The sequence below is a fragment of the Tympanuchus pallidicinctus genome, unplaced genomic scaffold, assembly GCF_026119805.1.
Source record: "Tympanuchus pallidicinctus isolate F22 unplaced genomic scaffold, pur_lepc_1.0 scaffold22, whole genome shotgun sequence".
In the NCBI taxonomy this organism is placed as follows: Eukaryota; Metazoa; Chordata; class Aves; order Galliformes; family Phasianidae; genus Tympanuchus; species Tympanuchus pallidicinctus.
The window spans coordinates 24,729,000-24,752,211 of NW_026294739.1; the positions used below are offsets into that span (position 1 = coordinate 24,729,000).

General features: G+C 63.3%; 2 protein-coding genes across 6 annotated transcripts; one reads left to right on the top strand and one right to left on the bottom strand.

The window, feature by feature from the left end:
* PIEZO1 (piezo type mechanosensitive ion channel component 1) lies at window positions 1–19,696 on the top strand. 5 transcript variants are annotated; one of them, XM_052686229.1, is made up of 50 exons: window positions 1–153; window positions 4,077–4,166; window positions 4,784–4,906; window positions 5,038–5,080; window positions 5,158–5,314; window positions 6,075–6,213; window positions 6,311–6,524; window positions 6,706–6,871; window positions 6,989–7,081; window positions 7,161–7,239; window positions 7,317–7,408; window positions 7,498–7,758; window positions 7,830–7,941; window positions 8,012–8,190; window positions 8,267–8,415; window positions 8,653–8,927; window positions 9,480–9,637; window positions 9,703–9,879; window positions 9,951–10,076; window positions 10,164–10,364; window positions 10,443–10,647; window positions 10,722–10,826; window positions 11,209–11,362; window positions 11,803–12,046; window positions 12,126–12,222; window positions 12,309–12,477; window positions 12,556–12,645; window positions 12,820–12,902; window positions 13,149–13,220; window positions 13,580–13,683; window positions 13,753–13,846; window positions 14,158–14,244; window positions 14,327–14,499; window positions 14,575–14,666; window positions 14,756–14,938; window positions 15,432–15,690; window positions 15,776–15,964; window positions 16,057–16,321; window positions 16,397–16,520; window positions 16,605–16,752; window positions 16,842–17,056; window positions 17,174–17,332; window positions 17,418–17,565; window positions 17,645–17,833; window positions 17,902–17,994; window positions 18,112–18,284; window positions 18,356–18,478; window positions 18,555–18,634; window positions 18,719–18,917; window positions 18,995–19,696. In XM_052686229.1, exons 1-50 carry the CDS (start codon window positions 90–92, stop codon window positions 19,242–19,244), a joined length of 7,464 nt encoding a protein of 2,487 aa, XP_052542189.1. In that variant the 5' UTR covers window positions 1–89; the 3' UTR covers window positions 19,245–19,696. The 5 variants fall into 5 exon arrangements, with proteins under 5 accessions (XP_052542189.1, XP_052542190.1, XP_052542191.1 ...); XM_052686230.1 differs by lacking the exon at window positions 13,149–13,220; XM_052686231.1 differs by lacking the exons at window positions 1–153; window positions 4,077–4,166; window positions 6,075–6,213; window positions 6,311–6,524 and having other exon boundaries at window positions 4,843–4,906.
* CTU2 (cytosolic thiouridylase subunit 2) lies at window positions 19,695–23,151 on the bottom strand. The gene is made up of 15 exons (XM_052686263.1): window positions 23,049–23,151; window positions 22,889–22,963; window positions 22,190–22,268; window positions 22,047–22,106; window positions 21,921–21,981; window positions 21,676–21,785; window positions 21,318–21,598; window positions 21,108–21,243; window positions 20,867–20,998; window positions 20,691–20,782; window positions 20,523–20,614; window positions 20,395–20,446; window positions 20,235–20,301; window positions 20,105–20,163; window positions 19,695–20,022 (listed from the first exon to the last, which is right to left on the bottom strand). Exons 1-15 carry the CDS (start codon window positions 23,120–23,122, stop codon window positions 19,953–19,955), a joined length of 1,440 nt encoding a protein of 479 aa, XP_052542223.1. The 5' UTR covers window positions 23,123–23,151; the 3' UTR covers window positions 19,695–19,952.
* Window positions 23,152–23,212: the final 61 nt, after the last annotated feature.

Consider the following 23,212-nt stretch of genomic DNA (forward strand, 5'->3'; position numbering starts at 1 on the left):
CCTCGCAGCGCTCCGGGTCCGGCCCTGCGGGGCGGAACGGCAACGGCCCGGATCGGCACGGTATGGCCCGGCCCGCGGCCGCCTGAAGCATGGAGCGGCAGGCGCTGTGCGCGGGGCTCTACTGGCTGCTGCTGCCGCTCGCCCTGCTCGCCGGTGGGTGCACGTGTCGCGCGTTATTTCCTACCGGAGGGGCTCAGGGTTATCCCCCGTTACGGCTGTTGGGCCAACGGGCTCACGGTGTAGGGGCGATCCCCACTTTCCCTCCCCCCCCTCCTCGGTGTCGTTCCCACGGGTGAATCGGAACCGGGACGCGGTGATGGGGGTTGGGAGGGGAGCACGCAACTTTTTCTCTGCCGAGAGCCGCAGACGGAGCGGCGCTCGGGGGCTGCGGGTAACGCTGTCACACGCGGCCGCCCCGTCCCGTGGCCGGTCGGTCGGAGCCCCGCTCACCCCCTGGCCGTGCGCTGCATTGGGGCGGCCGCTCCGCGCACCACCCACAGCGGGGAGCGCTTGGCCCCTAGCCTGGAAAATCCCCGCGTCCCCGCGAGCGGGACAAGAATCGGCCTTTTGAACTTTTTCGTCCGAAAGGAAAACCTTTCCGGCTCCGTGGGGCTCCGTCAACACGCGTGGTTCAACGGGCTCCTTGTGCGGGGACCCCCCCGGGCCGTGCCACCCCCCGGCGGAGCGTTGCCCGTCCTCGCGGTGTTGGGGGAGGAAGTCGGTGCCGGGTGAAAAGCTTCTTTCTGCAGTTTGCTGTGTGCGAGGAGTGACTCAGTGCATCGCGCAGGATGTGAGGAGGTTAATTATAACCCTGCCTGCAAACCGGGCCGGGAAGGTGGTGGCCGGGCTCCGCTTGCACAAGGCCGGGCGCATCCCGTGCGGTTCCCCCCCCCCACCCCCCGGTGTCGCCTGGCGTTGCGATCTCCGGTGCCGTGGCCGCGTTGCGGGACGGGCTGCAGCTCCGGCGCTGCGTTCCCCTCCCGGTTTGTTGTGGGGCCCGGCTCGGCAGCGCCGTCCTGGGATATGAAGTCGAAATAGAGGTGCTGGTGACTCAGCGGGTGCTCGTTGGGCAGCTGGGCTCCCTGCACGGGGGGGAACTGAGGCACGGGGCGGGTGGGAGCCCCGCAGCCTTCCTTCCCCTGCAATTAAGCCTTTCCCCGACGTCCGCAGGATGTATGCAGGCGGCTCTCAGCCAGCCCGGTGCGGGAGGCGGCCGGACCCTGCGGCACGGTGTGGGGCAGCCCCCGCTGGCCGTGGCCCCACAGGGGTGCAGCTCCGTAGGGCCGGATTCCTACCCGCTGTGGGGGTAAACGTGCCTGGCTGCGCCGCGTGCAGCTCCCCCCTCCTCTCCCCGACTGCCCATCCCACCCCTCAAGCCCTCGGGCATCGCTTCCCTGAGGATGCGCCTCCCAAAATGAGGGGAGATTCTGAGCCGGAAGGGGGGTGAGGACGCGCCCCCCTCCCCTCCTTCCCGAATCCCCAAGAGCGGAGTTTGGGGGTCCTGGGGAGCGCTGCAGGCGCGGTGCCCGGCGTGGGCTGCGGCCAGCCGCCTCCTGCGGTCAGGTGCTTTTTTTAAATGAGGGGAAATAAGAGGAGGAAAAAAGAAAAAAAAACACCAAAATAAAACCTGCCACTAAATGTCTCCAAGAGCAATAACTCCGTTTCCTCCCAAGGGCGGCCCTGGGGGATGGGCTGCGCAGGACTGGGGTGGGCGACGCTCCGTCCCTCGGTGCTGCGAGGTGTGTTGGGTTTGTGGGGGTTTGCAGGGGATGTCGGGGCGCGGTGGGGTTTCACCCCCAGCCTGCAGCTGCGGGGGTGCCCTGAGCATCTGGGATTCCCCCTGGGGCTGCTGGGGACGGAGGTGTCGGTCCAGCAGCGCGGACGTCCCGGTGCCGAGCTTTAGGGCGCTGAGTCGGCTCCAATCCCTGTGTGGCCGCCCCGTCCCTTTGCGGCCCCGCTACTTCGGGGCAGGGTTGGTGCTTGGGGCCGCGCTGCCCGTTTAACCTCCCTGCTCCCGCTTCCTCCTATGCGCAGCGCAGATAAGGACTCGGGGCGGGACGACCGCGCGGTTTGTCCCCAGCGGTCGGCGTCGGTGCTGTGGGGGACGTGGAGGTGTCCCCATCCTTGGGCGAAGGGCTGGCATCGAGCACCGCTCCCCCGGCGAGGCTTTCCCCCATCCCACCCTGCTGTGGGGTTTTCCCAGGTTGTGCACCGATCCCGTAGCATCTCCGTGGGGAGCAGGACGGCCCCTGCCCCGCGCTGGCAGCACCAGGATGTATTTTCCACACAAACAGGATATGGCGGGGCTGCTGCTGCTTCTTCCCGGAAAGCGGAGATGGGGCTGGGAGTGGAGATATGCCCATGGCTGCTTCTCACCGGGTTCTCGTTGCTGCTGGGGGGCTGCGGGGGTCGTTCCTTATCCTGCAGAGAGCAAGGAGCAGCGCTGATACCAACCAGTGGGGCTGCGTGCAGCCAGCACTGCCGCTGGGGTGCTGGGCGGGGGGTCGGGGTCCCAGCACCACTGGAGCCTGGGAGCCACCTCCACCCTATGGCTGGGTATGGCTCCATCCTATCTGACCCCACTGCTGTCGTGCTCTCCGTGCTGCAAACGAGGCGCTGCTGCAGCCCTCTGCGTGGCACCCACCCTGTCAAGGGGATCCTGGGATGAATCCGAGGCAGGGGAAGGCTGCAGGCCGGCAACAGGGAGCGGCAGCTCGTCTTGCCCAGCTCCCTGCGCTGCGGTTTGTCCTCTCGGCACACGAGCGCAGCGCTCCGTTCAAGTGCTACCGACCGCTGGGACGCACGGCCGGGCGGATCCAGCAGGGAGGCACCCAGCGAAGAGCAGCTCTTACCTCACAGCAGCAAAACCTCGTGGGCGGTGGGTGCTGCTGGCACGCAGAGGGGGCGGTGGGTGCCACCCCCCCACCCAAACACCCACCTGGGCGGCTCGGTGCAGCGGAGGCAGCGCGGTGGGGAGGTGCCGTCCCGGTGCCGCGGGGCAGCTCGCCTTTGGCACGCTCTGCACTCCCGGCTCTGCCAAACTGGTTTTTCCCCCCTCTCTCCTTGCTGCTCTTTCCCCGCTGTCAGCACGGAGGGGAACCGGTTTGCGGTGCCGGTTCAGGACGGCGGTGGGAGCCCCGTCCCGTGCCGCTGGGAGGGTTTGGGGGCTGCGGTGCCCCCCGGTGTCGGCCACACCGACGAGGCGGAACGCCGCTTCTATGGCACGTCCCTCTTTCCCATCCCTCGTAGTGCTGCGGGTGACCCCAAACCCGTCGTGCCCCAGGAGCGATGTCCCCAGCCCTTGGTGGCAGGAAGCAGCTGAGCCACGCCGTCGCAAGTTGTCCCTGTTCTTACCCAGTGCTGCTACCCCCCTTCACAGCCCTCTGCCCCAGTGATGCTCTGGGCACCAATCCCCATTCTTGCCACCATTGGGGTGACCTCCACCTCCCCAGGGACCCGCAGGGTCTGTCTGCAACACGAGGGTGGCTCCGGCTGCCCCTTTCCGGGCTCCGCTCCCCGCCGGGCCGGCTGCTCACGGCTGGCGGCGGGGAGAGGAATAGTTGTTCCATGAGATCATGGCTTTGCCGAAATGCAGCGAGCAACGCTCGGCGTGCGGGGAGATGACGCGGGATGGGGTCACCGCTGGGAGGCGGCGGTGTCCCCGACGAGAGTGGCGATGTGAGCGGCACCCAGCCCCGCTCGGGGGCTCCCCGGATACGGGGCTGGCGGGGACACCTCGGTTTAACCCCCCGCTGGGATCCGTGGGGAGGCTCACGTGCTGCTGCAGGACGCTCCGTCCCATTAGAGCCTCGTAAACACAGGAAGGGCCGCGCCGGGCTCGCAGCACGTCCCCTGGCGACCGGCCCACCCCAGCGCCCTGCCTGGCAGTGGGGGGTCGGGTCATTCTGGTCTGGAAGGGTGCAGACCTTCTTTGGGGCCGTCCTGGGGTCTGCACCGTTTTGGAGCGAGCCAGTCGGGGTGCTCTCAGCGAGCATCCCGGTGATGGGGTCCCTATGGGGTGTGGGTAACACAGTGCAGCCCCGGTGCCCCCAACCCTGCCCACCCTGTGCCCCCAGCCTGCCTGTTCCGCTTCAACGTCCTCTCCCTGGTGTACCTGCTGTACCTCCTGCTGCTGCCGTGGTTCCCGGGACCGGCTGACATCTCAGGTGAGGGCATTGCATCTCAGGCTCGGGGACCATCAGTGGGGTTTGGGACTATTTTTAGGGGATGCACGCTGTCCCTCCTGCAGGTACCTGCTCCTCCTTTGTGGTTTCCCCAGGGTTGGGCGGCTCCACGTGGCAGCCTCGTTTGGTTAATTATAGTCTGGTGCAACTATTAATAGTCCTCCTGCTGCGAGGTGGCCAATTTCGAGCCTCGGCCCTATTAACCAGAAACCTCAGAGCCGCTCCTGGTGCGTGGCTCTGTGCCCAGGCTGGTGCCCGGGATGCGCCCCCTGCAGCCAGGGGAGTGAAGGGCTGGGGGCACGGCTGCAGGTGGGGGAGATCTGGGATGGGACGGGGTCGGGAGGCAGCGGCGTGCTGATCCCATTGCTGAGTGCTGGCTGCGGGTGAATGGAGAAGAGAATGTGGTCCTGGGGTCCCACACCACTCCGTGCCTCGGTTTCCCCAATGGTGAGGCAGAAAGGGTTCTCCTGGAGGGGGCTGAGGGACGTGGGGGTCTGGCAGCACTGGTATGGCACCAGTGGACCCTTCCCAGGAGTTCAGAGTGGGGATGCTGGCACCCCCGGGGGCTGCTCGGGGCGATGGGTGCCCATCTCTTGCAGGTCACGCCGGCCGCTTCCTCAAAGCTCTGTTGGGGACCAGCCTCCTCTTCCTCCTCGCCCACTTCGTTTTCCAGATATGTCTGTACACGCTGCCTGCCCTGGATCAGCTGCTGGGGCCCAGCTGTGAGTACCCCGGTGCCAGGTGCCCCAGAGCCCCCAAGCTGGTGGCATTTGGCCGTCAGAGCCCACCTACCATGTGCTATGGAGCTGCTGTGGGGTCGGTGCCACCCTAACACCTCTATGCTTCTCCACAGGCAGCAGCTGGGAAGTCCTCGCCCGGCACATTGGGGTCACCAGGTGCGGCTCCCTTAACGTTGGTTGTGGTCACTGGTGGTGGAGGACCCCCCTCAACCCTGCTCTTTCTCCCCCTCCAGGCTGGACTTGGGTGACCTCCCCAACTCAGTGCGCCTGGTGGCCCCTGATGTCGGCATCCTGCTGGTCTCATCCCTCTGCCTGTGTCTGTGCCACCGCCTCGTCCCCAAGGGCAGCACTGCCACCCGCAGACCGGAGTCCCAGCAGCCCCCTGAGCAGGTGAGGTGCCACCGTTGCCACCAGCAGTGCTCCTCCTGCAGGGCCCCCATCTGTCCCTGCTTGTCCCCACGGGGACACCCAGGTACCTGTGGACCTGGGCTGGGATCCGGGTTGGGGCTGCGCAATGGGGAGCGTTTTTTGGGCGGTCAGCGATGGATTGGGTCCCCCCTGTGCCTCCCTTCCCCGGAGTGACTCAGCTGCAGAGGAGTGCCCGTGTTTGCTCCCGCGTTTCCATAGGGATCCCACAAACAGCCCAGCCCCATAGAGCTGCTCGATGTGGGACGGCAGAGCACAGGCTGCCCACGGGTGGGGATGAAGCCAGCTGGGAGCCGTGCCATGCAGTGCCATGCAGAGCCATTCAGTGCCGTGCCAACAAGCTGTGAGGGTGGCACCAGCATCACCCATGCAGATCCGTGCTGATGGCACCTCGGTGTCCCAGCCCCATTTCGGGTGCATCCCGCAGCCCCATGCAGGCCGTGCTGTAACCGGAGCGCTGGCAGCCTGGATGCCTTTGCAGTGAGCGCGGGAGGCAGCCTGGAAAAAAGCTCAGTGCTGGGAACCTGGCTGCTGCTGCCAAGAAAAACAGCCGTGTTTCAGAGGCGCTTTCCAAGCGGCTGCGAGATAAACACGGCCAGGTGCAGAGCCAGGCCACGTGCAGCAGGGAAACCGAGGCACGGCCAGCAGCGGGGACTGGGGGAGCCTGTGGGGGGATGCCTTGGGGGGGTTTGGGGCTCACTGCTGTGCTTCCTGCCTGCTGCAGGGGGAAGAGCAGGACGTGGAGCGGCGCGGTGGCACGGCAGGCGGGGACGCACCGCTCAGCGCCAGGCTGCGGGTGACGGCGCACTGGGTGCTGTGGGCGGCCGGGAAGGGGTTGGCCATCGTGCTGCTGGCTTTGGCCGGTGGGTCTGGGACTGGGGAGGGGGTAGGCGGTGAATGTGGGGGATCTCTGGATGGGGGGTGTGGGTGACTGACCGCCCTCGGGGCGCTGCTCTGCAGGGATCACCCTGCCCTCCGCCTCCTCCAGCATCTACTACCTGCTGTTCGTGGGGCTGTGCACCTGGTGGGCATGCCACCTCCCCTCCAGCCGCGCTGCCTTCGATGCCCTCTGTGTCCTCATCGGCCTCTACGCTGCTGCCCACCTCCTGTGCCTCTATGCCTACCAAGCACCCTTTGTGCAGGGGGTCTTCCCGCCCCCCACCATCTGGGCACGGTAAGCGGTGCCGTGGGTGCCCCTCTCCACGTGTACCCCCACCACGGGTCCCCATGTCCCCAGGGATGGCTTGCAGCTCCTGCTTGGCTCCCATCCTGCTCACAGCCGGGTGCTGCAGGGATTGGGACATCGCCGGTCCCGGGGAGTTAATGCCATTCATGCCCCCCTCCCCCCCTCGCAGGGTGTTTGGCTTCAAGGACATCATCCTGTACAGCAACTGCTCCCGACCCAACGCCCTGCAGCTCAACACCGAACACCCCTGGCCCGTCTACGCCAATCCTGGCATCCTGCTGCTGCTCTACTACACCGTGGCCACGCTGCTGAAGCTGCGCCGCCTGGACGCCAGGGTGAGGGGCTGCGGGGATGCGTGCACCTCAATGGCCCAGGGTGCGTGGTGGAGGGGGTGCTGTGCTCGGGGTTGGGACCCCCCTCCTGGGGTTGCAGCTGGCTCCTTGCTCTTGCAGAGAGCAGCATTGCCAGCACAGCCCCCAGCGCGGGATCTGGTGGAGCTAGAGAGCTGGCCCAAGGACAGCGATGGTGTGGCTGAAGACACCAAGGTGAGTCGGGGGAGCCGCACTGCGGTGTTGTGGGGGTGCCAGTGGGTGCTCAGCACTCTCTGCCCCTTCCCCCCTCCAGCCCATGCTGTCCTCCAGCACTGGGAAGCGGAGAACAGAGAACTGCACTGTCCACGTCCTGGGTGATGCCACGCCACTGGGTAAGCCCAGCCCGAGTGCTGCCCCATCCCTGCCCTGCAGTGGGGCAGAGGCTCACAGCTACTGCTTCGCTGGCCAGGCAGGGACCGTCCGGGAGCGCGGCTGCCCCTGCAGACACTGTGGCACGTCATCATGAACCAGAGCTACGTCTGTGCCCTCATTGCCATGATGGTAAGGCACTCCATCGTGGCCTCCAGGAATTTTTCTCCAAGTCGTGAGCCTGAATAAGGGGAGAAGCTGAGTTTTTTTCTGTCCCACAGGTGTGGAGCATCACCTACCACAGCTGGCTGACCTTCGTGCTGCTGCTCTGGTCCTGCCTCATCTGGATCGTGCGCAGCCGGCACCACTTTGCCATGCTCTGCTCACCCTTCCTGCTGCTTTATGGCATTGCTCTCTGCAGCCTGCAGTATGTCTGGGGCATGGACCTGGGCCCCGAGCTGCCCACCCGTGTCGGCCTCATGAGCCTGGAGCAGCTGGGGCTCGTGCGCCCCAAGTACCCCTGCCTGGACCTGGGGGCCAAGGTACCTCCTGCACCATCCCCATCCCCGTCCCTGCGGTGCCCACCAGCTCTGCTCACCACCTGTCCCTGCAGCTCCTGCTCACCCTCACCTTCTGGCTGCTGGTGCGGCAGTTCGTTAAGGAGAAGCTGCTAACGAGGACGAGCCCATCCACCCCGCTACTGGAGGTGACCATTTCGGATACAGGTGAGGTCCCTCGGTGACGCTGGGTCTGCCCCCATGCGACCCACGGTACCAGCAGTGCCATGCCTTGCAGAACCTGGCCGACAGCGGGACGTGCTGAAGGCACTGGGGGCTCTGGTGCGGGATTTCTATGCCAAGTATTGGATCTGTGTGTGCGCCGGGATGTTCATCGTGGTCAGCTTCGCCGGGCGCCTCGTGGTCTACAAGATTGTCTACATGTTCCTCTTCCTCCTCTGCCTCACCCTCTTCCAGGTACAGGAGATGGAGGTGCTGGCCCCAAACGGCGCGTGCACCCAGTGGCAACACACTGATGTCCCCATCCCTGCAGGTGTACTACAGCCTATGGCGCAAAGTGCTGAAGGGCTTCTGGTGGCTGGTGGTGGCTTACACCATGCTGGTGCTCATCGCCGTCTACACCTTCCAGTTTGAGGACTTCCCCATGTACTGGAGGAATCTGACGGGTCTCACCAACGAGCAGTGAGTGTCCCCATCCCATCGTGGTGTCCCCATCCCATCGTGGTGTCCCCATCCCATCGTGGTGTCCCCATCCCATCGTGGTGTCCCCAATGGTGCGGTGGCACCAGGGCATGGCTGGGAGATGTGTTGCACACCGGGAAACTGAGGCACAGAAGGTTTGCCTTGCTCAGGACACCCATGCATGGCAAAGGGGATGGAGGTGGCCCCATGCTGACCACAACATCCCCTCCCTTCCAGGTTGGGGGACCTGGGTCTGGAGCAGTTCAGCGTCTCTGAGCTCTTCTCCAGCACCCTCATCCCAGGCTTCTTTCTGCTGGCCTGCATCCTTCAGCTTCACTACTTCCATCGCCCCTTCATGCACATCACTGATCTGGAGCACATCCCTGCTGCTGGGCTGCAGCCCTGCCACATCCCCCGGCCCGAGGAGCTGCATGGCAGCCGGCTGCTGCGCGATGCAGTCGTTGCTGAGAGTGCCAGGACTGAAGGGGGAGAGTCTGACACTGCTTCGCAGGGTACTGCCAGGGGTGGGGTGTCCTTGGGGTTGGGGATGGGTGGGACGTTCTCCAAGCTGAGGAATCGATAAGGGATGGGTTTGAGGTGTCCTTTGTGCCTTGGAGAGTGCAGGGATGGATTGAGTTGTCTCCTGAGCCGTGGAGGAGCCAGGAGGATGTAGGATGGGTTGGGGTGTTCTCTGAAGTCTGGAGGGTACGGGGATGGATTGGAGTGTTCTCCAAAACCAAGATGGGGACACTTGGATATGGGGATGAGTTGGGATGTCCTGTGATATTTGGAGGATACAGGAATGGATGGGAGCGTCCTCCAAGCCAAGAAGGGGCCAGGAGAATACAGGGCTGAGTCAGTGTTCTCCAAACCTGGGAGAGGAGGATACAGGGATGGGCTGGGGTGTCCTTCAGGCCAAGAAAGGGATGGAAGATTACAGAGATGTGTTGGGGTGTCCTGAGCCTGGGAGAGTACAGGGGTGGATTAAAGCATTCCCCAAGCCTGGAAGGGAGAGGGCAGGGTTGGGGTATCCTCCAAACCCGTGATGGTCTGTGTCCTCACAGCACCCAGCAAGTGGGGGCTGGTGCTGGAGCGCCTCATCGTGCTGGGCTGGACCTTCTCAGACACGCTGACCCGCGGGCAGGTCTTCGTGGGGCGCCTACTGGAACTGCATATCCTCAAGCTGGTGGCCCTTTACACCGTCTGGGTGGCTCTGCAGGAGGTACGGCACAGGGCCTGGGGGTCCCGGGGGTTGTCCCACAGTGCTGACACTGTCATTGCCCCCAGGTATCATTGATGAATTTCTTGCTGGTGCTGCTGTGGGCTTTCGCCATGCCTTACTGCCGCTTCCGCCACATGGCCTCGTGCCTCTCCACCATCTGGACCTGCATCATCATCGTCTGCAAGATGCTCTACCAGCTCAAGATCGTCGACCCCAGCGAGTATTCCAGCAACTGCACCCAGGTGCCGGGGCAGAGGTGGGGATGCTGATGGGTTCCAATGGCTGCGGGTGCTGACACCGTGTCCCCTGGCAGCCCCTGCTTAACAGCACCAACCTGAGCCCGGAGGAGATGGGCAACTCCACGCTGTACCGCGGCCCCGTGGACCCCGCCAACTGGTTCGGCATCCGCAAGGGCTTCCCCAACCTGGGCTACATCCAGGTGGATGGGGGGTGCGGGCAGGAATGGGGTGGTGGGATGCTCTGCACCCTGAGCACAGTGGAGCTGAGCACCCCTCACCCCCCCCAGAACCACCTCCTGGTGCTGCTGCTGCTGGTGCTGGAGGCGGTGGTGTATCGGCGCCAGGAGTATTACCGCAAGCAGCACCAGCTGCTGGTCCCCATCACTGAGACCATCTTTGAGGACGTATCCCGTGAGCAGCTGGACCACGGCTTGCTCAACTGTGTCAAGTACTTCCTCAACTACTTCTACTACAAGTTTGGCTTGGAGGTGGGCAGCGGGGGCTACGGGGCAACGTGGGGCACCTGGTACGTGTGGAGCTGAGCTCCTGAACCGCCCCAATTCCAGATCTGCTTCCTGATGACGGTGAACGTGATCGGGCAGCGGATGAACTTCATGGTGATCCTGCACGGCTGCTGGCTGGTCGTCATCCTGACGCGGCGCCGGCGGGCGGCCATCGCACGCCTCTGGCCCAAGTATTGCCTCTTCCTCGTGGTCTTCCTCCTCTACCAGTACCTGCTGTGTGTCGGCATGCCGCCCGCTCTCTGCATGGGTATGAGGCATGGGGAATGGGCTGGGGGATGTTGGGGGGCCAAGATACAGCGTGCTGCTGTCCCCCCTTCCCAGATTACCCGTGGCGCTGGAGCCGGTCCCTCCCCATGAACTCGGCGCTCATCAAATGGCTCTACCTGCCCGATTTCTTTGTGGCTCCCAAATCCACCAACCTCATCAGTGAGTGCCCCCCGGGATGGGGGGTGGGAGGGCTGGGATCTGCATGGCCACAAGCCCCGAAGGTGGGAGGGGTCGTTCGTTGAGGCGGGGCTTGGGGGGTGCCGCATCCGTTTGGGATGAGAACAGGAGAAAAACCCCCAGCCCTATAGGGAGGAGGGGGCACGTGAGTGGCCATACGGCTTTGGGGAGGAGCTTGGTTGAAGCCACGCCCCGTTGAGAGGGAGGGGCTATGAATGGCCACACCTCCGTGGGAACCACTCATTAAATACAACACCCAGGGTGTGGGAAGCCCCGCCCCCTCCTTGGCCACGCCCGCTTTCGTAGAAAGGGGGCGTGGCTCTCCGAAGCCCCGCCCCCAAGGGGCTGATCCGCGTGCCTGCAGATGACTTCGTGCTGCTGCTGTGCGCGGCCCAGCAGTGGAGGGTGTTTGTGGCTGAACGCACTGAGGAGTGGCTGCGGGCTGCGGGTGACAATGCGGACCGGCTGGACCTGGAGAGAGAGCCCCACAATCCCACCCCCAACTTCATCCACTGCCGGTGGGTGCCCACGGCTGGGGGCCACGGAGAGAGGGCTGGGATCTACGGGCAGTGAGACGCGCTGGGATGTGGTCCCCAAGGATTGGGATGGGGTCCCCCAGGGTGGGGTTGCAGCAGCATAGGGCCAGGGAGACCCTCCTGTAGGTTGGGATGTGACCTCCTGCCAGCAAGGTGGTACAGCTGGGTCCAGAGTGCCCTGAGGGTGTGGGGGGAGCTTGTGGGGAGATGCAGTGATGGTGTGAGAACCCACTGAGCGTTGGGATACCCGTGAACTGGGACAAAATGAGCACCAGGTCACCGAGGGCACTGGAACCCCTAGCTAGGGACCTGCTGGTTCGGTTGTGGAGGTGTAGCACTTTGCTGCACTCCAACTCCAGATGGAGCTGGGTGCAGGTGCTGGGAGGGGATGGGAACCCCGCTCTGAGCACGGCGTTCTGCAGGTCCTACTTGGACATGGCGAAGGTGGTGGTCTTCCGCTACCTCTTCTGGTTTGTCCTGGTGGTGGTCTTCATCACCGGGGCCACCCGCATCAGCCTCTTTGGCCTCGGCTACCTGCTTGCCTGCTTCTACCTCCTGCTCTTCGGCACTGCCATGCTGCGCAAGCCAGCACGGGCACGCCTCGTGCTCTGGGACTGCCTCATCCTCTACAACATCACCGTCATCATCTCCAAAAACATGCTGTCGGTGAGGGCGCCGTTCCTGGGTTTGCTCCTCGGGTCAACCAGGTGGGTGCAGAGGGACCAACCTCGCGCTCTTCCCACAGCTCCTCTCCTGCGTCTTCGTGCAGCAGATGCAGAGCAACTTCTGCTGGGTGATCCAACTCTTCAGCCTGGTCTGCACCGTCAAGGGCTACTACGACCGTGAGCACTGGCACAGGGTGGGCTGGGACTGACGGGGGCATTTTGGGGTGCTGCTTCACCTGCTCCTCCATCCCTCTGTCTGCCAGCCAAGGAGATGGGCAAGGACCAGGACTGCTCGCTGCCAGTGGAGGAGGCTGGCATCATCTGGGACAGCATCTGCTTCTTCTTCCTCCTGCTCCAGCGCCGTGTCTTCCTCAGCTACTACTTCTTGCACGTCATGCTGGACCTCCAAGCTTCTGCCCTGCAGGCTTCCAGGTGGGGCAGGGGGTGTCTGCAGGGTCCCTGAGGGGGCTGGGTGAGGAAATTCACCACCCACTGTCCCCATTGCTGCAGGGGCGTCGCACTGTTCAGAGCCAGCCTCATGAAGAGCATGCGCTCCCACCGGCAGGCTGAGAAGAAGTCGCTGGCTCAGCTCAAACGGCAGTGAGTGGGTTTTGGGGGGGAAGGGAAGGGTACTTGGGGCACCTCCCAAACCCCTAGAGCTGTTGGGGCACTCCGAGGTGCGGGAAGGGCCCAGGGGGGTGGCGGGTACCCAGCATGGTGATGGAGTAGTGGGGGCTTGGGGAGCTCTGGAGCATCTGGTGCTGCATCCAACAGGATGGAACGGATCCGTGCCAAGCAGGAGAAGTACCACCAGGAGCGGCTGCCCAGTGGTGAGGGGCAGGATGGGGCCAGGGCAGGTGAGAGCCGGCTGGGGGGTCCCCAGCCCCTCCAACCCCTCCTTTTGTCACCAGAACGGTGACCTCAACCCATCACCAACTCTTACTCCCAACATCCCCGTCCCTTTGCTGTGCAAGGACCGGTGCGGCCCAGCGGAGCGCACAGCTGTCAAAGCCCCCAGACCCTCCCCCGGCACGTCCCCACACCGTTCCTTGGGGTGGGTGCCCCCATTATGGCCACGCTCAGTCCCTACTGCCGTTCCACAGCGCCCAGCAGCCCGGCGGACCCTGCCCGGCAGAGGGAGCGGTGGTGGCGGCCATGGTTAGACCACGCCGCAGGTATTGCCCCGCAGGGGGCGCGGGCGGCACGCGGTGCCACCGAGGGGAGCGACGGTGACGGTGCTTTTGGCGAGGTGATGCCCCGCATGCCTCCTATCCCCGCTCTTGGCATTAACCAGGGCGTTCTCTGCTTGTGTGCACTAACGGGGCGTGCAGTCGGGGTGCCTGCAGGACTCGGTGCTGGAGTGATACCCCTCTGGGGACATCGAGCTGTTTGGCACTGAGGTCCCCAGTGGGGTCCCTGCGGGCATCTTTGGCACTGAGCACAGGGGAGATGGCAACGGGGACAGCTTGGGCACCAGCCGTGCCGTGTCACCCTGTGTCACCCTGTGCTGTGACACCCTCTGTCACCCTGACAGTGCTGCATTCTGGGGAATACTTCCTCTTTGAGTCAGACAGCGAGGAAGAGGAGGAGGCAGCAGTGCCTGAGGAGCCGCGGCCAGGCAGGCAGAGTGCCTTCCAGGTGAGCCTGGTGGGAGTTGGGTGGTGCCAGCCGTGCTGCTGGGTGCTGACAGCCCCCTCCCCAATGCAGCTCGCCTACCAGGCCTGGATGACCAACACCAGGACAGCGCTGAGGCAGCAGGAGCGTGAGCAGCAGGAGCCGCTGGGCGATGAGCTCACTGCAGGTGGGGTTGGCTCATCCCAAAGTGGGGCTATCAGACCCCCAAAGGGGCTACTGAACCATAAAACGGGGTCGGGGGTGCATGGTGAGGGGGACGAAGCGATCCTGTCCCAGTTTGGACATCATCTCCCTGGGGTTCCCAGTATGTGTGTGTATTCTCTGATAGCAGATCTAGGGCTGGGCACAAGCTGTGCCCATCCTTGAATTTTTAAGAGGGGAGGAGTCTGGGTGGTGGGCAGAAAAACCACAAAGGGGGTTTGGAAGTGATATCTTGTCCCATCATGGGGAGGGCATGACTTGCTGTCTGCCTTGCAGGGGACAGCAGAGCGAGGGAGGAGGCATCAGCGGCTCCCGAAGAGGCTGAAGGCCAGGAGGAGGAAGAGGAGGAGGAGGAAGGATCTGGTAGGTGGGCGGCAGGACCCCAGCAGCAGGAGGTGCCCTGGGTGGGTGCAGAGCCACGAGCCCCTCTCTCCTCGCCCAGCAGAGCGGGGCAACGTGCTGCAGCGGGCGCTGAACACCCTGCGCTTCCTGTGGGTGCTGTGCCAGGCCATGGTGGACGGCCTCACCCAGTGGCTGGATGCCTGCACGCAGGAGCACACCGACATGTCCACCGTGCTGCAGCTCGAGAGATACGTCCTGACGCAGCGCCTGGCCAAGGTGACACCTGGGGAGGGGGATGGTGGCGCTTGGGACCGCAGCACTGTGACGGTGCTGACCCTATGTGTGCTGTAGGGTGAAGATGTGCACCGCGGGGTGCTGGATGAGCTCTACCTGCTGCCACCCGAGGAGCCCCAAGAGGAGCCCCAGAATGGCATCGCTTCCAGGCAGGTGCATAGATACACCCCTGGGTGCCCACCCACCCGCCGTGGGGACCGCTGAGGAGGGTGCTCACCTGTCCCTGCGCTGTTCACAGTGGGCGCAATGGAGCTGAGTGTGAGCAAAGGGCTGAGCCCCCTGCAGCAGAGTGCCCTCTGCAGAGAGGCAGCCAGGAGCAGGTGGCAAACTGGGGGTCACGGGAGGACGTGGCAGGATCTCGGGAGCTCCTGGCCCTGCCGCAGAACCGGAGCCGGACAGCCAGCGAGCTGCTGGTGAGCAGGTATGGTGTGGGGATGGGGGGTGATGGGGATGGAGATAGGGGATGAAGGCACTGGGGACGGTGGTGATGACAGGGATGGGATGGAGACGATGTGGACAATGGGGGTGATGGGGATGGAGATAGGGGATGAAGGCACTGGGGACGGTGGTGATGACAGGGATGGGATGGAGACGATGTGGACAATGGGGGTGATGGGGATGGAGATAGGGGATGAAGGCATTGGGGACGGTGGTGATGACAGGGATGGGATGGAGACGATGTGGACAATGGGGGTGATGGGGATGGAGATAGGGGATGAAGGCACTGGGGACGGTGGTGATGACAGGGATGGGATGGAGACGATGTGGACAATGGGGGTGATGGGGATGGAGATAGGGGATGAAGGCATTGGGGACGGTGGTGATGACAGGGATGGGATGGAGACGATGTGGACAATGGCGGTGATGGGGATGCAGTGGGACCGGGGTGCAGGCTCAGCTCCCGTGCCCCACAGGAGGCTGTACTTTGCCGAGCTGGAGGAGTCAGAGAAGTTCTACCAGTCCCACAACCGCTTTCTGAAGCTGCTGCTGGCCATCTACCACTGCGTGGCCGCCCACTCCGAGCTGCTCTGCTACTTCATCATCATCCTCAACAACATGGTGACCGCCTCCGTCATCTCCCTCTTCCTGCCCATTCTTGTCTTCCTCTGGGCCATGCTCTCCATCCCCCGGCCCAGCAAGCGCTTCTGGATGACTGCCATCGTCTTCACTGAGGTGGGCAAGAGGTGGCTGCGCAGGGGACAAAGACACGATGACACCCAGCTCTGGCTGCCACCTACTGACACCCATATCCCTGCAGGTGATGGTGGTGGTGAAATACCTCTTCCAGTTTGGTTTCTTCCCTTGGAACGGCTACGCCATGCTGGTGCGTAATGAGGGCAAGCCCTTCTTCCCACCCCGCATCCTGGGGCTGGAGAAGACCGACCGCTACATCAAATACGACCTCATCCAGCTCCTGGCACTCTTCTTCCACCGCTCGCTGCTGCTGGTGAGCCCTGCGGGTGCTTCGTGAGTGAGGGCTGGTGGTGGCCTGAGCCCCACTGTATCCCATTGTACCCCCATGACCCTTGTCCTTCCCAGTGCTATGGGCTGTGGGACCACGAGGAGGATCCCTTTGCCAAGAAGAAGGTGGAGGTGGAGCAGGCAGAGGAGGAGGAGGAGCGGCAGGAGGAAGCAGTGTCCCCAGCGGTGCCAGCAGAGTCAGGAGCTCTGGGTGCAGCTGTGGGGTCAGAGTCGGAGGGCAATGCCCAGGGGCAGAAGGAGGGGAGTAGGGATGGAGCAACACATCTCCGCTTCAGGAGGAAGAGGCAGTGGGGCAAGGAGCCAGCAGCAGTGGTGGAGGAAGGTGAGTACCTGGAATTGGGCAAGATGTGGTCTGGCAGGGAGCCTGACGGTCACCCATGCTGCTTATCACTCACAGAGGATGGGGAGGAGGAGGAGGGAGAGGAAGAGGAAGTAGAGGAAGAGGAGGAGACAAAACAGAGCCACTCTCAGAAGAAGCTGAAGGCGTTTGGTCTCCGGGTCAAGCTCTTCTTCCTCACCATGTGAGTGCCCCACAATGTGGGTTAGGGTGGGGACTACAGCTTGCAGCCCACCGGTCACCTGTCACCCATCCCTGTCTCCTCCAGGGCACAGAATGTGTACCAGCCCGTGCGTGGGTTCTTCCATGACATCCTGCACACCCAGTACCGGGCAGCCACCGACGTCTATGCCTTCATGTTCCTGGCTGATGTGGTTGACTTCATCATCATAATCTTCGGTTTCTGGGCCTTTGGGGTGAGCAGAAAGCTCTGCAGGGTGCCAGATGGTGGGATCCCAATGTGAGGTCAGGCGGGGCTGAGTCCTCACCTCTTTGGTGTCCCCAGAAACACTCGGCAGCCGCCGACATCACCTCCTCTCTGTCGGATGACCAAGTCCCAGAGGCCTTCCTGGTCATGCTGCTCATCCAGTTCACCACCATGGTGATTGACCGCGCACTCTACCTCCGTAAGACTGTACTGGGCAAGCTCATCTTCCAGGTCATCTTGGTTTTCAGCATCCATCTCTGGATGTTCTTCATCCTGCCAGCTGTCACTGAAAGGTACCGGTCCCCACTGACCAACCCCTAAGGTCCTTGGGTAGCCTATGGGGGTGATTCCTTTATGTGTCCCGGGATGGGGGCTCAGGCAGCCAGAGCAGTGACACGTCCCTCCTGCAGGTTGTTCAGCCTCAACACAGTGGCCCAGCTGTGGTACTTTGTCAAGTGCATCTACTTCTCACTGTCAGCCTACCAGATCCGCTGCGGCTACCCCACCCGCATCCTGGGCAACTTCCTCACCAAGAAATACAACCACCTCAACCTCTTCCTCTTCCAGGGGTACGGGGCAGCGGGTGGCGAGGGGACAGGTTGCCCCATTTGGGTGGATGGAGCTGTACCAGCCCCATCTCCCCGTGCCTCCCAGGTTCCGCCTCGTGCCCTTCCTGGTGGAGCTGCGTGCCGTCATGGACTGGGTCTGGACCGACACCACGCTGTCACTGTCCAACTGGATGTGTGTGGAAGACATCTACGCCAACATCTTCATCATCAAGTGCAGCCGTGAGACAGAGAAGGTACGGCCTCATTGAGTCTGCTGCCGTTGGGGTGGCTCCAGATGGTTTCTACCAGGCAGCCCATGCCGTCTCTCTGCAGAAATACCCACAGCCCAAAGGGCAGAAGAAGAAGAAGATTGTCAAGTACGGCATGGGCGGCCTCATCATCCTCTTCCTGGTGGCCATCATCTGGTTCCCACTGCTCTTCATGTCGCTGGTGCGCTCAGTGGTGGGCGTCGTCAACCACCCCATCGACGTCACCGTCACCCTCAAGCTGGGGGGGTATGAGGTGAGGATGGGGGACAAGCTCTGCGTTGGGCACCGGGATCCCGCACTGACCGCACCGCATCCCCGCAGCCGCTGTTCACCATGAGTGCCCAGCAGCAGTCCATCCAACCCTTCACACCGCAGGACTACGAGGCGCTGACCAAGGAATTCGAGAGGCAGCCGGTAGCCCCAAAGCCCTGCAGAGCCCTTCCTCTGTCCCCAAAGCCCTGCAGAGCCCTTCCTCTGTCCCCAGTGGGCGCCCCGAGGGGCACGCGGCTCAGCACCCCATTCCATCCCCAGGTGGCCATGCAGTTCATCACGCTGTACGGCTACGAGGACATCGTCACGGCCCGCATTGAGGGCAGCTCAGGCTCACTGTGGAGCATCAGCCCCCCCAGCCGCGAGCAGATGCGGCGAGAGCTGCAGAATGGTTCCTCTGACATCACCCTGCGCCTCACCTGGACCTTCCAGAGGTAACAGCGGGGCTACTGGGGAAGGGGGCAGCCCTACCTGTGGCCCCCCCAGCAAACCTCTGTGCCTGCAGGGACCTGGGGAAGGGCGGCACGGTGGAGCACACCTTCGACAAGCACACCACTGACCTGCAGCCCGGAGCACCGGAGCGCATGGAGCTGGCCCAGCTGCTGCAAGGCACTCGTGATGCCCCAGTGTGAGTGTCCCTGGGGACAGGGGGTCAGGGAAAGGGGACGCCCCCGGGGATGGCGCTTCACTCTGTTTTGTTGCAGGCAAGTGCCCAAACTCTTCCCCAAATATATCCGGGCACCCAATGGCCCCGAAGCCAACCCAGTCAAGCAGCTGCTGCCAGGTGGGTCCCATTGTCTGTTGTTCACACGATGGGGGACTTGGCCAGCGTGCCATGCCCTGACCCCCCCCCTTGTTCGCCCCACAGATGGAGAGGACAGCTACCTGGATGTCGAGGTGCAGCTGAAACGGGAGCGCTCAGGCTCAGGGCAGGGCAGTGACAGCTTCCTGGAGTGGTGGGTGGTGAGGCTGAAGGATGCTCCAGCACGCGACGGCAACATCCTGCCCATGGTCATCTTCAACGACAAAGTCAGCCCCCCCAGCCTGGGCTTTTTGGCCGGCTATGGGTGCGTAGGGGGGCAAGGGAGGGAGCTGGGGGTGGCGAGGGGGGAACGAAGGTGATTTCATCCCACCCCCATTGCAGGATCATGGGGCTGTACGTCTCCATCGTGCTGGTGATTGGGAAGTTTGTGCGAGGCTTCTTCAGCGAGATCTCACACTCCATCATGTTTGAGGAGCTGCCCTGCGTGGACCGCATCCTGAAGCTGTGCCAGGACATCTTCCTGGTGCGGGAGACGGGAGAGCTGGAGCTGGAGGAGGAGCTCTACGCCAAGCTCATCTTCCTCTACCGCTCACCAGAGACCATGATCAAGTGGACGAGGGAGAAGGAGTAAGGGGAAGGGACTGCAGCCCCTCGCAGGGGGACACCACCGCCAATGCCTTAAGCAGCCCTGCAGGGTCGCATCCTGCTGGGGGGCACGGGACGGTGCTTTTAGAAGGAGGATCTCATCCTCACCTTGCTTTGAAGCCGTCCAACCGGCAGAGACCATGTTGTGCCTTCTCTGGGGGGCTGGCCAGCTGTGGGGGGTGTCAGGAGTTGACGCCGCATCCCCCTGGCTGCTGGGGTTGGGCACGAGCCAGCATCCCCCTGCACCCCCCAGCCCCGCTCCACAACCAGGTTGAACTCTAAAGCAATACCCCCATAGCCCCATAAAGGGGGGGTGCACGGTGCTGTGGCCCCCCCACTGGGGTGGCTGGCATCCCCAGCCGGACTGTAGACACTTTTTTTTTTTAAATTCAAATGGTTTATTTATACAGATATCTAATAAAATAAAGCTGAGGCCACCCCAGCTTCCCCAGCGGTGGGGCGGGAGCAGGGATGTGATGCCTGTGGGTATCGGCACCCCCTGCATGGGCACTTGGAGGGGGGTCTCCCCTGACCCCCTGCTGGTACTGGATCATTTGAATCTGGTGTAAAAGCAGCTGCCTGCATGCCAGGTATCACCACAGGTGGCCCAGTGACTCCAGATTCCCTCACCCTAATAGGACCCTCCTGCCCCACAGTGACAGGGCCCTGTGCCCCACAGCTGTGCCCTGCACTGTCAGCTCCCGCCAGGTTCCTCTTCCTCATCCTCCAGCAGGAATTCCTGGATCTGCTGCTTCATCAGAGCCCTGTGAAGGACAGACCAGGGTGCCCTGCTGGCTGCACTGCCCTCAGCCCACAGGGAAGGGACCTCCCCAGCTTGTCCCCTACCTGCAGTTCCTGCGCTGAGCTTCGTTGCGCACGTAGGGTGGCAGCGTGGCTGGGGGGCCCTGCAAGAGAGGGGACAGTGGGGACACTGAGCCCTGTCCCCAATTCCTGGAGAGCCACCTCAAATCCTTACCATTTCCTTGAACGTCAGGCGGCAGCCGTAGCACAGCAGTGGGATGAAGGCAGCTCTGCTCTCAGCCCTGCAGGGAGAAGGGACGGAGCAGTGACAACGTCCCTGCTGCTGTCTCTGGTGTCTCCATGTCCCCCATGCTGGAGAACATCCTACTGCTCACCCGTTCCCTGTCTCCTCCTTCACCAGCGTGGGCTCTAAGGCCAGCTCCTCCTCTGCAAGAACCAAGGGACAGTCACACACTTGGCATACGCTGTCACCTCAGTGAATCCCCCCCCTAGTGCCACTCACCCCCAGCGATGTCCAGGGCGCAGAGGCAGAGCAGGCAGCGCTGCACTTCGCTGTTTGCTTCTGCTGGAGCCACGCTCAGCTTCTCACCTGTCCTGCAGATGTAAAGAGGGGATGAGCAGTGGGCACCTCACTGCCTGCCCCCAACCACCCTGCCCTCAGGTGCTGTACCGGTACACGGTGCTGATGGTGGAGGGGAAATCCACCTGCAACCCCAGCAGGAAGTTCTCCATCAGGCGGTGGATGCTGGTCTTCTCTCGGCGCTGTAGGGGAAATAGAGAAAGGCAGGATGGAGGGAGGCCCACAACTCAATCTGGCTGGAAGTGGGGAAGCGGGGGCACCCCTACCTTGGCGTGGAGGGGTGGTGTGATGATGGTGGGGACGCCAAAGAAGTGGTTGTAGAATGCAATCTCCTTGGCCGTGTAGTCCCGCATGGGACGCACCACTGTCACGTCACCGTGTCGGCTGTCCACAAAGCCCTGCAGATGAGCAGGAGTCTGCTGAGATACTGCCACCAAACTGGGGATAATCCTAGGAACAGAGCAGTGCTTGGGTCCTGTCCCCCTCCCAGGCAGGGATGGCACTCACTGTGTCCACAGCGAGGAAGGCGCCACGTCCCAGTGCCAGATTGGTGAGCAGCTTGATGGCCACACGGGTGCAGCTCTCACCTGTCATCACCTTGGTGTAACCCCGCGTGCGGGCAGTGTGCAGGAGGAGGTGGCTCCTGGGGACACAGTGACACTGGCTCAGACCCACAGGGCCGTGCCATGTGCTCGCTGGGCAGGAGGAGTCCCTCACCTCAGCATCTGCAGCAGCTCCTCCTTTGCCGTCAGCGTCTCTGCTGCATCAAAGAGCCGTAGCAGCTCCTCAGTGCGAGCAGCTGCAGGCAGGCAGGCGTGGGAGTCCCCTGTGGGACCATCCTGGGTGCTGAACCCCGTGGGCGAGGTGCCACCATCCCCACCGGCCTCCTCCTGCCGCTGCTGCTGGATGAAACCCTCTACAGCCGCCTTGTAAGAAGGGCCTGGCTCACTGTCCCCACCAGGGCCCCGCTGCAGGATTGAGCCAGGCAGCTCCAAGGCCTGTGGACAGATAGGGAGCTGTGTGCAGGCAGACGCATCTCCCCACATTGTGCTCCCCAGCCCCATCCTGTCCCCACCTGCTCCAGGGAGGCCAGGTAGTAGGGGAAGCCGGTTTCCTGCAGCAAGGCCTCCATGCGGGTCAGAGTTTGCTCCCGTTGCACCAGGCTCTGCCCGCACACCGCTCCCTCTGTGGGCACAGTGGCAGCAGCTGGAGCAGGGGAGCAGACCCCGGGGTATCACAGCCCCACAACAGGAACGGGAAGGAGGGATGGGGACAGGTCACAGGGAGATGCACCAGCAGCAGGGATGGGACGTGCCTTACCATCGATGTAGATGAGGCCAGGCACGAAGCGCAGCCGCTTGGCCGTCTCACGGCTCAGCCCCTGGCACAGCAATGGAGTAAGCAGGCTAAGCTGTGCCCCACGTCCCCCAACCCCCCTACACTCACCTCCTGCACCTGTCGCAGCATGGCACTGGAGGCCATCCCGCCTGACAGTGCCAGCAGAACCTGCAGGGACAGCAGGGACAGTCAGCGGCCTCAGTGCAGTGCCCCCAGCACCACGTCCCCCCCACCCCACGTGTCCCCAGTACCTTTTCTCCTGGGAAGATGACGCGGTTCTTGCCCAGCATGGCACGGAACTTGTGCACAAAGTACTCACGGAAACAGGAGCTGCAGACAGACAGGCAGCCCTGAGCACCCCTGTCTCCAAGCACTGCTGTGTCCAGGCCTTGGTGTCTCTGACACCCAGTGTCCCCAAGCCCCACGTCTACAAGCTCTTATCTCTAAGTGCTGATGTTCCCAAGCTGTGATGTCCCCATTCTTTCATTACAAAACCCAATGTCCCCAGACCTGACATCTCTGAGCCCTACACCCCTGAGTTCCCCATATCCCAGAGCCCCACGTCTCTGTGTCCTGATGACCAATGTCTCCAATCTGTGCTGTCCCCGTGCCCTCCATCCCAGAGTCTTGATGTTTCTTAACCCCATGACGCCAAACCACATCCCCAAGCTGCAGCATCCCCAGGCCCTGAATCACAATCTCCACGCCTTAATGTCCCCAGGATGTGATGTCCCTACTCCTGGATGTCACCAAACCCAATATCATCAGACATCTCAGAGCCTCGCGTCCCCAAGCCTGATGCCCCCATAACCCAGACCCGCGATCTCCCCAGTACCCAAAGTCCCCAAGCGTTGACGTCCCCAAGCGTTGACGTCTCCCAACCCCACACCCCTGAACCACACATCCCCACGCCCCGCCGTCTCCACACCCCAGCATCCCGGTCCCCTCACCGACAAAACGCATCCCCGATTCGGATGACGACGGCGGCGGGACCATCCCCACACTTCACGCACGGCCGCGGGTGGCTGCGGGGAACGAAGCCGTCACCGATCCCCTCCCGAAGCGGGGCACGGCCCCGGGGACGGATCTCTCGCGACGTCCCGCTCCCACCTGCACACGGGGGCAGCGCGGCGCCGCACCGGCGCTTCCCCGCACCCTCCGCACCGCCCCGACGCTTCACACATGGCACCTCCGCTCCGCTCCCCCTCCCTCCGCCGCCGGCGCGCGGTGATGACGTCACGACGCACGGCAACGTCACGACGCACGGCGACGTC